This window comes from Colossoma macropomum, unplaced genomic scaffold (assembly GCF_904425465.1).
Source record: "Colossoma macropomum unplaced genomic scaffold, Colossoma_macropomum, whole genome shotgun sequence".
NCBI lineage: Eukaryota > Metazoa > Chordata > Actinopteri > Characiformes > Serrasalmidae > Colossoma > Colossoma macropomum.
In genome coordinates, this window is record NW_023495203.1 from 212,869 (window position 1) to 227,853 (window position 14,985).

Consider the following 14,985-nt stretch of genomic DNA (forward strand, 5'->3'; position numbering starts at 1 on the left):
ACCCCAGACCATTATCCCTCCTCCACCAAATGTGGACTACTGTTGGCACTATGCGTTCCAGCATGTAGCATTGTGTAACATTCTCCTGGCATCGACCAAACCCAGATGCGTGCATCAGACTGCCAGGCAGTGAAACATGATTCATCACTCCAGATAACACTTTTTCTACCGCTCCAGAGTCCATTTGCAACATGTTTTACATCACTCCAGCCGACGCTTGGAATTGTGCATAGTGATTTTAGGTTTGTGTGCTTGGCCATGGAAACCCATTTCATGAAGCTTTCAACAAACAGTACTTGTGCTGATGTTGCTTCCAGTCTGGAACTCTGTAGTGGGTGATGGAACAAAGGATAGGCCATTTTTACATGCTACACACTTCAGCATTTGGCAGCCCCACTCTATGAGTTTGCATGGTCTTCAGCTTTGTGCCTTAGCTGTTGTTGCTATTAGACATTTATATTCCACATAGTAGCACTTGCAGTTGACTGGCAGATCTAACAGGGTAGAAATTCCACAAACTGTCTTGTGGAAAAAGAGGCATTCTATGAAAGTAGCATTCTATTCTATGTTTAAAGTAAATGAATTCTTCAGTATTATGTTTTCAGTGTTTGTCTATGGAGATTGCATGCCTATGTGCTTAATTGTATCCACCTGTTAGCAATAGGTGTGGCTAAAACACCTGAGCTCAATAATAAGTAGGGGTCTCCACATACTTTTGGCCATATAGTGTACATGCAAAGCGTTGTAAGGCAAAATAGAAGCCCTCCATTTTTTAAAGTTTATTACAGTGTTATAGGTCTTAAAATAGATTTTAAAAATTAAAGGTTGCATAATGTCTGACAATGTCATATTTTTAATTATTGGAGGTATTAAATTCAAAGATACCCAAATATTGTGTTGAAAACAGCCATCATGTATATTAACTATTTCACAATAATACATCAACCACAAATATCCAGCCGTTAGTGAAGAAACGGAACACTGATGAAGGACTAGAGCTGAACTGATGATATTCAAACCACTCTGGAGAGATTTGTATCATGTTAATATTTCATGTTTGATTTTCTGCCAATCTGTTTCAATATATTAGACATTAATGCTATATTTGAGTTTATGTACTACTGGTTGTGCAAGTTTTTTGTATTTTTCCTTTGTTGAATTCTTAAAAAGGTATTAAAAAGCACTTAATCAGATTTTTAAAAACGTGCAGCAACACTGACTTCATGTAGAACCTAAAAACAGCTTTTACACAGAGGTGTCTTTCAAATAAGAGTATTTTGCAGCTATATTGTGTCCACTGTCCACCACCCTATCAAAGAGCTTTGACTTCTGACCACTGTTCCTCTTCGCTGATGCAGATGTCCAGGTTTGAAATATGTGGTCGGAATTTTTAGACTGTTCTCCTTAATGCATTAAATTATTTAAGTTTTTGTGATTCATGTGCCTAGAGTTCAGACAATATTTGTCCTCTTTGGACTCTGTTTGTGTCTCATATTGATGTGAAAACTCACATATGAAACTGCTCATAGTCAGAACTCTCTGGACATGTTCTGGTAACTGACACTCAAACTAATATGACTCACCTGTATTAGCTGACTCTGTAAATGTGTTTTAGTTCAGTCAATCTTAAACATTGTTGATGGCTTATTTCTGTTATTTTGTCCATTCCCAGTATACAAATTCCTATTGGATATTTGAGAAAAACTTAATTCACTGAAACTAATAAAACAGTATTCTAATAAGTAACAAGTCAACCATTGCAGACCGAAAGCAGTGACATACTGGTCTTAATCCGTGAATTACACTTATAATGCTTACTTATTAATAACATTAAATTGAATACTGTTGTTATACTCCCCAAACCTATCCTGTGTAACCTGCATTATGTTAAGAGTGAGAATCAATTTGAATCCATTCCGGTACTAGTAGTGTAAGGGTCCAAGGGCCAAGCCTGCGACGCCGGCCGCCAGCAGAGGGCGACGAAGTGCCATAACCAGAGAACTTGTAGCGTGAGTCCAAAATGAATGGGTTGATATGGAGCATTTGAGCAAAATCACAGTTTATAAATGCTTAAACATTTTTAATATAAAAAATAGAATCATTTCCTGAACACTGAATATCATAAAACACTTTAACGCCGCTGTTATATTTTAAGAGCTTTAACTCGAGTTATAGGAGTTTAAAACGGCGCTTCATGTATGTTCATGACGTCAGTGAGCGCGAACAGCCAATGAGCTGCTCCGCTCGCCAATCAATCATCTCTCTCTAGCAGTAATGCCCGCCTTCTGCTGCCAAAACCCGTTTGCTGTAGAAAAAAAGGAAATATATAGGTGAGTTTTCTTTGTTTGTTTAGTGAAATACATCCTTCTGCTTTCTAAAATTAAAGAACATTCTGGTCGAGTGATTAGAAACTATTTTAACTTTTCGTTTTTGGCCGTTGAGCTCCATTAACTCCCATTCATTTAGGACTCACTTGCGGGCGCCCTCTGCTGTTTAGCTGTCCTGTTTTTGATATAACGGGGGAAATAGGAAGCAGCCAGGCTCCTCGTAAACCGTCTCTGCAGTCGGCGCCATGCTCTTATGCCGTATAAGGAACTCCAGGTATAAAATTAACTGAAAACAGTAGGTGCAGCTAGGGGAAGTCACTTCCCCACGGCTTTTCTCTCTTTACACCAATGACTGCACATCTAAGTATTTACCATCTGTTAAACTCCTGAAGTTTGCAGACGACACTACAGTCAATGGACTCATCCAGGACAGTGACTGTATATCGGTGGGAGGTTGAATGGCTGGTACTCCATTGCAGTCAGAACAATTTGGAGCTGAACATGCTCAAGACTGTGTAGATGACTGTGGACATTAGGTGAAAACCCTTAGCACTGTTCCCACTCATAATATCTGACAGACCTGTGTCAACTGCTAGAAATGAAATCCTGTGTGAATTGTGTTGTGACATTTTGTAAATCTCATTTAGAGCCTCATTATAATATTCCACAACTTAAGAAACACAAACTAATAAACCCAGTGAAAAACCCAGAGGACTACTTATGCCAGAAGCATAAGATACCCCTGGAGCTGTTCTCTAGAGATGACCAGACGTACACTCTTAAAATTGATGGTTCTTCAAGGGTTCTTTAGTAAAGAAAATGGTTCTATATAGAATCACGAACATTCAAAAAACTCTTCATGTTATTAAAGGGTTCTTCACTTCGTTAAATGGTTCTATTAATGGTTCTATGTAGAACCTTTTCAAAAAGGGTTTTATAGAGCATCAAAAATGGTTCTTTTACTGTTACGATGTCAAGCTTGTAATGATAGAAGAACCTTTTTTGGTGCTATATAGAACGCTTTTCAAAAACATTCTATATAGAACCATATACAACACATTGTCCATTATTCTGAAGAACTCTTTCACAATGTAAAGAACCCTTTACTTGCGCCAAAACAAAACCATTATCTTTACTGAAGAACCCCTGAAGAATCATTTTAAGTGTGTATGTTTGTCAGTTATGCATTATGACTGACCACAAGAATCACAACACTGTTCTTATAGAGGAGGAGAATGAAGAGAAAAAGGTAGGAGAGACATTGATTAAAATCAAGTGTAAAACATCTAAACCTAAACATTTAATTCTATAGAGTAGATAAAGCTCTGTATATAAACATAACCACCATTCACTGTTGTTTAATTAAAGTGAAATGCAAAGAAAGAGAAAGCAGACAGTGTTGAAGTTTTCACTGCTTTGATCTGCTCCATTGAGAGAAGCCAGGCTGAGCTGCTTGAGATGATGGAGGAGAAGCACAACAACATGGCCCATGCTGACTGTAGATTTACCCATCACTGTGCAGACCTCCACACACCAAGAACTGGACTGACATCAGTATTGACCCTCATCTGAATGTAGAGACTGTGAAGGACGCTCTGTCTCAACTTCAGAAGAGTCTGAATGAGAAGGTCAGAGAATCAGGTGAGAAATCTTCATATTCAGTATGTTTTAAGACAAAAGAAATATCAGAGATTATATAAAAACTAAATGATAAATGAAAATGATTTTTTCTATCAACTTTGTAGTTTCGTAGAGATATAGAGTAGAAATATACAGAGAAAAAGTGGACATAACCCATAAAATTTAATAAACATTATTTATTGTAATTGGTCTCAACAGAACTGAAGATTGTTCAGCAGTTTGCAGGTTTCTGGATTTTTCTCTTTATTATTTTAAATGCTATTAAATGTTATGATTTTAAAATCATCTTCACACTGCTGCTACCAGTACAATGTACTCATTTTATTACTTGTAGTTCACCATAAAATATATTTTTGTATTCCACAAACCTTTTTCAAAGTTTGTTCAGTGTGATTTAGTGGATGATGAATTCATTCATTATCTGTATATTCATATCATACACTGTGTGATTTTACTATCAAGGGGAAGACTGAGAGGGATTTAAGAGTGGCCAGAGAGTCCATTAACAGGAAAAGTGGGGATAAACTGACCGTACAGAATGGAGAAGCTCCAAAAAATGGGGGTGTTTGTGGATTATGAGGAGGGTCTGGTCTCCTTTTATGATGTCCAGATCTCATATCTGCTCTTTCACTGGTCAGTCTTTCACTCAGAAACTCTATCCATTCACTTTTTACAGTAATTGCAACAAGAACAGTGGAAAGAAATTGATTTGATTATTTATGACTCATCAGTGTGGTTAAATGATTAAAACATAATGTGGAACTCTTAAATACCTCAGTAATATGAACCCAGTGACCTCAGTGAAAATGAAGGGGCATGTAGTGAAAGTAGTACAGATCTGTAAGTGTGCTACATTGTGACCACAGTGATCTCTGACCCTCTCACTGTAACTGAGAAGGTCAGATCAGATTCAGATGTTAGATGTTATTCTGTACTGTGAGACTGAAGTTTTATCAGGTAATGAAACTGAATGTGGAGCTTCCAAGCAGGCTGAATGTGAGTGAAAATCTTTGAAGCATCTTAAAGGGGAATTCCACATAGTGTTAAAAAAAATTCTGCATTATCAAGTGGTTAATATGTAAACAAAGACATTCAGAGTTGTTTGATCTCAAATGCACCATTCTAGAGAAACTGAGTCTAGAATCAGATTTGTTCACAGTGATCCAGACATCTGAAGTGTTATTGCCTCTAAAAGCTCCCTCACAGCAAGTTATTACATGAAATGGTTATGAATATGATGCTTGATGTCTGAGACATTGTTTTATGCAGGTTTTGAGATGATTTTGTCCTAAAATGTATTTTAAAAATGCATTCATGGAGGAGAGATACATGCAGGGAGTTTAGGGCAAAATAAAACCCCTCCAAATATTTTTAGATGATCCAGGATTCCCACAGATCCTTAAGATGTTATAACTATAGTATCATAGGCCTTAAAATAGATTTTAAAAATTAGTCATATGATGTCAAACTGTCTGATTTTCTTATTATTAGAGGCATTAATTTCTAAGACAATGTCTAAAGACTGAGTTGAAAACAGCCATCATGTACAATATACTAATTCACAGTAATACACCAAACACAAATATCCAGCTGACAGTGGTCCTGGTGACTGAGCTGAACTGATGATAGCCAAACACACTAAAGAGACATTAATTAATGCAGTATTAATTAAAAATAATTAAAAATAATGCACTTAATTAGAATTTTTAAAAGAGTGCAGTAATCCCGACTTCATGGACAGTTTTCACATAGAGGTAAACTTCAAATAAGAGTATTCAGGGAAACGTAATCAGGGAAACTTAATGCCAAGTACAGCTTTTAGTCCCTTATTCTCAAATCATTTATCCAGCGTAAGTATAAAGACTGCTCAGTGTGTTAACATTTCTCCTTTCCTGTCTTATTGGAACCTGCAAAGTCTCCCTTCCTTTTTTTCATCTTTATTTCCTTTCCTGTCTTTGTCTTTTTTCAGGTTGTGTACACATGATAAGGCAAGTTTATATTTTCTCTTTTTAATTCTTTTGGCTTCCTCTTTCCCTCCTTCGATGTTTCTACTGCATATTAATGATTTTTAAAGCATTTATTGATTAATCTTTTAATTATTAATCTATATTAATTTTTTGCATTACAAAATACAAGAGAAGATATGAACTCTTAATACACACCCATTCCTAATGTTGCAGTCATATCTATATTCATGTAAAGAACAGTACAGTTATTTTGCCCTTAAAGATTTTTTTTTTCATCTGCATTTCTCTGAGCACAGATGCTGTTACAATATTATGAAGTAGTATTACTTTTAAACCTTCCAACTAAACTGCACAGTCTGCACTGTGTTGAGAAACAGAACATCAACAACTTACATTCCAGAACTTCCTGAGAGAAAGTGAAAGTGAACGAAGCTGGAAGTTCACATTCAATAACAGCTTCTTCTTCACTTGCTGGATATTGAGAAACTCTGAGAAGAGTTTAAACACAGACAGTTCTGACTCTTCAAGAAAAGGACAGAAAGAAAATAAAGGTATGTACTTCAGTGAAAGATTCATAGATCAGAAGTTTAGTCAGTGTGAGCTTCATCACGGTGAACTACATGAGTAAACAAATTCAGATGAAACGTTTAACACTGAGAAAGTGATCAGATCAACAGCTGGAATACTGATGTTGAATACAATGTGATTATTGTCTCAAACAAGAGGAATAATATTTGATGTTGTCTGATGGAGCTTGTAAGCTGAGCTGTAAAACAGGTTGAAAGGTTGTTGTGTTGTGTTAACTGGTTAAAGCAGAGTGGAGCAAAAACCCTCATTCAGACAGAGCAGACAGTGAGAAACTGAATGATATTACTGAGCTGAGAGCTGTGATGATGGTCTGTATAAAGAGGAAAAGAGCTTTTACAGTCTGCAGATACAGAACAGTGTCATCTCAGGACCTCCAGTGTCTCTGCAAAAGTTTGTTCAAAGGACATGTTCTGTTGATTTTCTAAGTTAACATAAGTAGACGTCCTCAACAGAGAACACTTCTACACATTTTAATGCACAATTACTGTTTAGTTGCTGAATTTGACATTGAAAAATTATTAAACATAAAATGTGGCCTCTGCAAAAGATATTTTTTTTACTTGGAGAAAAAAAAATAAAGAAACACAGACATTGATGTAGATGATGCTTAGAGAATCAACAAAACAAGCCATTTGAGCAGATGTAATCACATTTTAGCATATGACTATATAATACTGGTTTGAGTGAGTTTAAGGCAGCCGCCAAGTGTGCTGTGTTAAATGTGTGAGCTTAGTGATGTAATTTCTTACTGAAAGGTGTGAAGTACAAGGAGGAAGAAAATGGCTGAATCTTCATTACAGACACCAAAAGAAACAAGAAGGCAGAGCAAAGATCAAAAATGTAAGTGTAAGTTAAATTGAAATATCTCTTTTCAGTCAGAATGACCTTAATTTTGGTCTTGGCCAACTCAGTACAGTGTAATAAAAGTAAAATACAGAATGAAATACCTTTTCACGTTTTCAGTGTCATGTTCAGGGCCAGTTGTGTCAGTCAGACAGCACAGATTATGACATCAAGTTATCACAATGTTTTATTTCTATTAGTTTACTTTTCATTCCACATGTATGAAAAATGCTCTAAAACAATCCATCCTTTTCAAGTTTATTTTGCACCGGCAGTCAAGAAAATTATTCAGATGCACAAACACTGAGTTACAGGTTTATTAGATACTTACAGCTTTGAGGTTCACCTACCTTATATATCCACTATGTATATAATTACAGACTGTAGTCTGGTGTCCATTATCTATATCATTAATTTTTGGTCAGTTTAAAAACACTATACCAGTGTTGACTAGATATTATTTGGGTGCTGGGCCATTTTCAACACAGCATTGACACTGAAATGGTGATGGTATCAGACACAGTAACTGCTACCTTGTAGTTCCACCTTGATGGAGTACCCTAACCCAACAGTGGTTGGTTTATTACCACAGTGCTTGGCTAAATACATTTCGGGGGTGGACCACTCTCACTCTCAAATGAGGTGTGTCCCACCAACCCTGCTTTGCTGATACACTTGTACAGAGGCACTTGTTGTGGGCCTTCTGATTATTTCAACTTAGGCCCCTTGCCTCACCTCATTTATCTTAGCAGAAACTTTCAACACTAAACTGCACCAACATTTTAATGACTCCTCTGTTTTGTTATAGTGCCATCATTTCTTACTCTGACTTCCATCATGCTGTCATGTCTAGCATACATATAAGAATACAAACAACATGAGTATCAATACATGCAACTGCTCGAAATTAGATTGTTTTGCTGCTTTTGCACTGCATTATGGCTGTTGAAGCCAAACTCTATCATGCATGAACTTGTACAGAAAATAAACATTTTAATTGGTACTTCACTTGAGCCGGCAGACAGAAGAATAAAATAAAGAGGGTTTTTAGCCTACAGACCAGACACCAGACCCCGTTCTACTTCACCTTCACTTTTAAGTTAAACTGTCATGTTTCAGTGGTTGAGAGAACACAACACAAAACAGTATGTTGTGCTGTTTGAGAGAAACTCAAAAACACTAAAAATTTACATTAGAATGGGTTTTGTTTAGATAGCTCCACTGCATTACTTACATTTGGCAGTGATATATTACAGTTTTTATATCATGAGGTTATTTCCTATTAAGAGCTGTTTACACTGAAGGTCCCAGAGGAGGAGTGACAGGTAGAAGATGCATTGCTGTTGGCACTAAATGTAAAACTAGCCCTCAATTATCATTTAATGAATGAAGTGCTTCAGTCACGAGTCTTTCAGTAATCACTTGAAAAATAGCACAATCTTTGTGGGCCCCTGTGTTTCAGGACCCTTTGAATCGTTCTGACACTCCCTCCCCCTCCCCAGCACTCATACCAGAACCACACACTACTGTGTAAGTGTCATTGCTGTGCTGAGAATGGTCAATCAACCATATAATAACTGGTCAGTGGCTGGACAACAGCGTAGAATTCAGGAAAGCTTTTTCTTTAGAAGACTTAATATTATAAAAGTAAAACAAAATGTTGTCAGGCAGTCATGAAATTTTGATGTGGAGGTAAGTAAACACTCTTAGTTAGTTAGTAGATCTCCTTCAGTTTTAGTGTTTATCTGTCATTATTATATCAAAAAATGTTTGACCATTTTTTGTCCACCAGTGTATTTATACATTTAATCACTGAAGGAATAAAAAAGTTTCTTATATTTTCAACTCGTCCACAGTTACTCCTGATTTCAGTGGTCTCCTGTCTGAAGATCAGTTCCTGTGTTCTATCTGTCAGAACGTCTTCACTAATCCAGTCTCCACTCCATGTGGACACAACTTCTGCATGAAATGTATTAAAACATGCTGGGGTGACAGTGAGCAGTGTCACTGTCCATTCTGTAAAGAGGAATTCACCAAGAGACCAGAACTCAAGGTCAATACAGGATTCAGAGAGGCTTTAGATCACTTCAAGAAGAAAAGTGGTCTGGATAAACCTGAGGTTCTTTGTGATGTCTGCACTGGCGTGAAGCAGAAAGCCCTGAAATCCTGTCTGGATTGTGTTATGACATTTTGTAAATCTCATTTAGAGCCTCATAATAATACTCCAAAACTTAAGAAACACAAACTAATAAACCCAGTGAAAAACCCAGAGGACTACATATGCCAGAAGCACAGGAGATCCCTGGAGTTGTTCTGTAGAGATGACAAAACATGTGTGTGTATGGTCTGCACTGTAACTGACCATAAGAAGCACAACACTGTTCCTGTAAAGGAGGGGATTGGAGAAATGAAGGTGTCTGAAAAGCTGATTAACATCAACTTTAAACATTCATATAAAATGAAACATAACATTTGTTAAGAAAATAAAAAAAAAAATCACTGAAATATAAAAGTAAAGATCATTTCTTCTCTGTTCACAGTCACAGCTGGAGAAGACACGGACAGAAATGCAGCACATGATGCAATACAGACTGAAGAAGATCAAAGACTTTAAAGGCTCAGTAGAGCTCAGAAAAGTGAGTGAAACATGACATGTTATGACGTCCTCCTTCTGCAGATTCTATTTCGTTTTATACATAACTCAGTCCCAGAGATGTACTAGCCAGTAGGAGCACAGGGGCAATGCCTGATGGGCTGCTATGTGTGCAGGCTGCTGATGAAGTGAAAAAGGGAGAAACTGCGTTTAAGTATTTGCCCAACACATGTGCCAAAATGTTGTTTCTAATGTAGCTCATATAAAACGAATGGAAACCACCCGGGTCAAACACTCCAGTCAAGCTGTCCTCACCTGTATCACATGTACTCAAATTTTAGGAGATTTAGTGCATTACAAATATCTATGTTCATGGCCACAGCTTCTAGACAAATCTTTTGCAACAAACTACAACCTCGTTTCCAAAAAAGTTTAGATGCTGTGTAAAATGACAAAATCAGAATCCAATGAGGAACAAATTGTTTCAACCCTATATCTAATTGAAAATAGTACCTTTGCTCAGCTAACCACCAAAGCCAGATCATTCAGTGTACTTTTAAACTCTACAGATGGCCATCTTAATGTTAATGTGATATCATACACTAATTAAGTCTGGGTAATTAGCTAGCTAGCTAACTAGCAGCTACTCCAGTTCTCAACCAAGCTATAATTTGTTTTACATTCACGCTCATGTATTTAGGAGAGATTAAGCAGTGCTAATTGTTGTTGCTGTAATAGTGGGCATTCACTGTTATTTGCTTCATTCTTCTTCCATCAGAGAAACACAGAGAAAGAGATTGCAGACAGTGTTGAAGTCTTCACTGCTCTCATGCGCTCCATTGAGAGAAGCCAAGCTGAGCTGGTAAAGGCGATGGAGGAGAAGCAGAAAGCAGCAGAGAGGCAGGCTGAAGACCTCATTAAAGAGCTGGAGCAGGAAATCACTGAGCTAAAGTGGAGAGACACTGAGCTGGAGCAGCTCTCCCACACTGAGGACCACCTCCAGCTCCTACAGGTCAGTGTCCCTCTATCTGCTCCAGTGGAAGACTCAGGCTGTTCAAAGGGCTGGGGTGAAAAAAAATGAAAAAAGACACCCATTGTACAACATGGGGTCCCTCCAGCACGCAAAAAGCTATGATGCATCATGTATGATGAAATAGTCTTCATGCTTGATTAAGATTAACATTATGTTATCAGGTGATCCAGATTACATAGAGAACTAGGGCCTTCATTAAGGCACATTATTAAACTTTCTTGCTCTGAAGGGCACATCACCCCATAATTCATGGCCTAAAGGGGCAACCTAGAGGGCACTTTAGTGACACTTTTTTAACCAGTTGCCCTCCTCACACCCACCCTGAATCTGCCAGTAATCTGCTCAACGACAGTGCAGCACATCACACAACACTACCCCTGCTGAGGGATTTCTTCTCTCTCCTGCTGGACTGTAGATTTACCCATCACTGTGCAGACCTCCACACACCAAGAACTGGACTGACATCAGTATTGACCCTCATCTGAGTGTAGAGCCTGTGAGAAACGCTCTCTCTGAACTTCAGACAAGTGTGGAGAAGATGTTGAGCGAATCAGGTGAGAAATGTTGATATCGTACATATAGTAAAAGCAATTGTTCATAACATGTTGTATGAAAAGAAAAAAATCGATGAAAAAATGTTTTGAGTAAATATTTTTATTGTAATTAGTCTCAACAGAGGTGAAGAGGATTCAGCAGTATGCAGGTACAGTGCAGCTTCTGGATTATCTGCTCTCTTTTTATTGTTTTAAATGCTTTTATATTTTATCATTTAATCATCATTGCACCACTTATACCCAAACTATATAAAGTTCTATTACTCATATTTCACTGTAAAATTTGCTTTATTCTTCCACAAACCCTTTTCAAAATGTACTCAGTGTGATGGATCACTGAATGATCATCACTGGATGATGAATTTGTTTATTATCTGTATATTCATATGTGTGTTTCTCTCAGTGGACGTGACTCTGGATGCTGATACAGCTCATCGCTATCTAATTCTGTCCAATGATGGAAAACAAGTGAGAGATGAAAAGAGAAAGCAGAAGGTTCCTGACAACCCAAAGAGATTTAATGGATGTACTTGTGTCTTGGGAAAGGAGGGATTCTCCACTGGGAGAGTTTACTATGAGGTGCAGGTCAGGGGGAAGACAGACTGGGATTTAGGAGTGGCCAGAGAGTCCATTAACAGGAAGGGGAAGATTACACTGAGCCCACTGAAAGGATTCTGGACTGTGAGGTTGAGGAATGGGAATGAGTATAAGGCTTGTGCTGATTCCCCAGTCCTCCTCTCCCTGAGAGAGAGGCTCCAGAAGGTGGGAGTGTTTGTGGATTATGAGGAGGGTCTGGTCTCATTTTATGATGTGGAGTCCAGATCTCATATCTACTCTTTCACTGGTCAGTCTTTCACTGAGAAACTCTATCCATTCTTCAGTCCCTGTAAAAATGATGGAGGTAAAAACTCAGCTCCACTGATCATCTCACCCGTATCAAAGACTGAATAAACTTTCAGTTGTAACTACAATAGGAAAACTACAACAAAACAGATTTAATGTTTTCTGATACACTATGGGAGAAAACTGTTATCTACTGTTTACTTACAACACACACACACACACACACACACACACACACACACACACACACACACACACATTTTCTAATCCGCTTATCCTTCTGGGTCGTGGAGAGAGCTGGAGCCTATCCCAGCAGTCATTGGGCGGAAGGCAGGAAACACCCTGGACAGGTCGCCAGTCCATCTCAGGGCAGACAGACAGACATATACATTCACACACACATTCACACATAGGGGCAATTTAGCGTATCCTAATGGCCTGTGGGACGAAACCGGAGTACCTGGAGGAAACCCACGCAGACACGCGGAGAACATGTAAACTCTACACAGAAAGGACCTTGGTCGCCCGGCCGGGGATCAAACCAGGCCCTTCTTACTGTGAGACGACAGTGCTAAGCACTCACAGTGTATTATAAAATTGCAATACTTTCACAATTACTATATTACTGAGTAAATTTGATATAATTGTATAGTTTCATTCTGCACCCCTGTATTACTAATGTACTATCTGAGGTCCCACAGTTTTCCTACATTATCTTGTACAATATGTAATGATATATACAAACAATTTCTGATAGCAGACGCTTGATTATTCATTCATACTGTTACATATATTGTCACTGAATGTAGGATCAGGATCAAAGGTCAGCATATACTCTTTACTGTCTGACTGAAGTTTTTCTCAGATAGGAAATTGGAAAAGAATAGCCAAATGGGAAATTCTCTCATTATGATGTGCACAGTCATTCAGAGTGGTTTGGGGAAATGCTCTGTTGCAATACTCCATTCTAGAGAAAGTTACTGACTGAGAACCATTCACAATGGTGGTGATAGGAACCAGGCATCTAACATGGTTAAATCCTTTAAAAGCAAATCACAGAACATTATTTGTTGAAATGGTTGCAAATACACTGCATGATGCCAGAGACACTGTTTTATGAGGAGAGAATAAAAAAACTTAATTGTATTCAAATTTGTTGAAAGTGTGTTGTAGTAGCAAATGTATGTACTTAAAAAATACTAAACTATATTAGTAAAATAAGATTTCATCATTGATTGCAAGTAAAGTTTGATAACACTTTTGAAAAATGATAGTATAGTACAATTTTTATAAATCATTTATTAAATATACATTTAGTTAAAATTTAGCATTATTTATTATACAGACTATATGGATACTAGTTTTCAAATACATTTTTTTGCATAATGTGTTAAAAATAATTACTTTAGTAATTCACTACTAGCACACTAACAAAATTCAAGAGTATTTTTTAGAAAGTGAGTTTTATTACTGCATTGTTAAAATGTACTTTGAAAATACTTTATTATTTTGTATTTAGTATATACTCTCACCACTTGTACCCTGAGTAGATGACTCTGCTCTTCTTGGTTTAGCCCCATGATTTCTCTGCCGGCAAATGGCTGCTTTTGATTACCTGCAGGGGGTGCTCACGTCTGCCCCTATTGTAACAAGGACTTACTTTGCTGTCCCTTTGAAGATACATACAGACAACTTTAAAGAGTCTGTTGGGGCAGTGTTAGCGCAGGACATTGATGGACCTGAACATGTAGTGGCCTGTGCCAGTCAGGCTCTGACCCATGCACAGAAATGGTAGACAACTTTTGATAGAAAGCTCTGGGCTGTTGTGCAGGAGTTTACACACTATGTGGGGCTGTCTACATTCACAATCATTACTGTTCCTCAACCTTTACTGGGTCTTTGGTGTGTGACCATCAATAATGACCCCTTTGACTGGGTCATTATTCATAAGGATGAATGTGGACACATCTCGCTGTAAAAACCTGACCCCGGAGAGCTGGAGAACATTGCTGCTGGTGTGCATAGTATTGACAGCTGGACAGCTTTTCTACTGGCCCTGGTGACAGTTCCAACATGGCCCAGGGCCTGGCCTACTCACTCTCACATGATGGCTCTGAGGTAAGGTCTTTATAATGGAACAATCCAGATATTACAAAAGTCCCCTTCAATTCACAGCGCCCGTCTCACAGACATGTAAGGGGGTCTCAGCCTCAGGAAGCTGTGGACATAATTCGCTCGTCTGTCCATAATAGATGTACTTTTATGTCAGACTGTGCTCATGTCTCTTGCAGGTGAGAAAGAAGTGCAGGTAATGATTCCCCCAGTCCTTGTGCCTTACCTCCTTTAACACTTCTATGGTGGGCCTTCCTCTGCCCCCTTTTCAGCTGAACAAGTCTGGGAAAAGGCCAGACAGACATGTAACTGACCTTCCATGTTGGGTAGACATAAAGCGTTGGTGTGAACAGTGTGAGGCAGGTCCCCAGTACCAAGAGAAAGGGCACCTATGGGGAGTCTATAATTAGCTGCCTGCTGCAGAGGGTGGCTGCAGACATTTTGGAGCTGCATGAGACAAAAAAGGGGAAGAGGTTTGTTTTCA

At 38.2% G+C, this 14,985-nt stretch overlaps 1 protein-coding gene across 1 annotated transcript; it reads left to right on the forward strand.

Moving 5' to 3' along the window:
• Positions 1–5,899: 5,899 nt before the first annotated feature.
• Positions 5,900–12,629, forward strand: LOC118801161 (E3 ubiquitin-protein ligase TRIM39-like). The gene is made up of 8 exons (XM_036561336.1): positions 5,900–6,486; positions 7,279–7,363; positions 9,223–9,779; positions 9,907–10,002; positions 10,738–10,971; positions 11,408–11,546; positions 11,660–11,695; positions 11,950–12,629. Exons 2-8 carry the CDS (start codon positions 7,303–7,305, stop codon positions 12,495–12,497), a joined length of 1,671 nt encoding a protein of 556 aa, XP_036417229.1. The 5' UTR covers positions 5,900–6,486; positions 7,279–7,302; the 3' UTR covers positions 12,498–12,629.
• The last annotated feature ends 2,356 nt before the right edge of the window (positions 12,630–14,985 follow it).

Bases quoted from the DNA above. Each gene is read 5' to 3' on its own strand.
- LOC118801161 (XM_036561336.1), top strand. From the start codon at position 7,303: ATGGCTGAATCTTCATTACAGACACCAAAAGAAACAAGAAGGCAGAGC. The intron at 9,780-9,906 runs GTGTCTGAAAAG...CTCTGTTCACAG, and splicing joins AGGGGATTGGAGAAATGAAG to TCACAGCTGGAGAAGACACG. The intron at 10,972-11,407 runs GTCAGTGTCCCT...GCTGGACTGTAG, and splicing joins ACCACCTCCAGCTCCTACAG to ATTTACCCATCACTGTGCAG.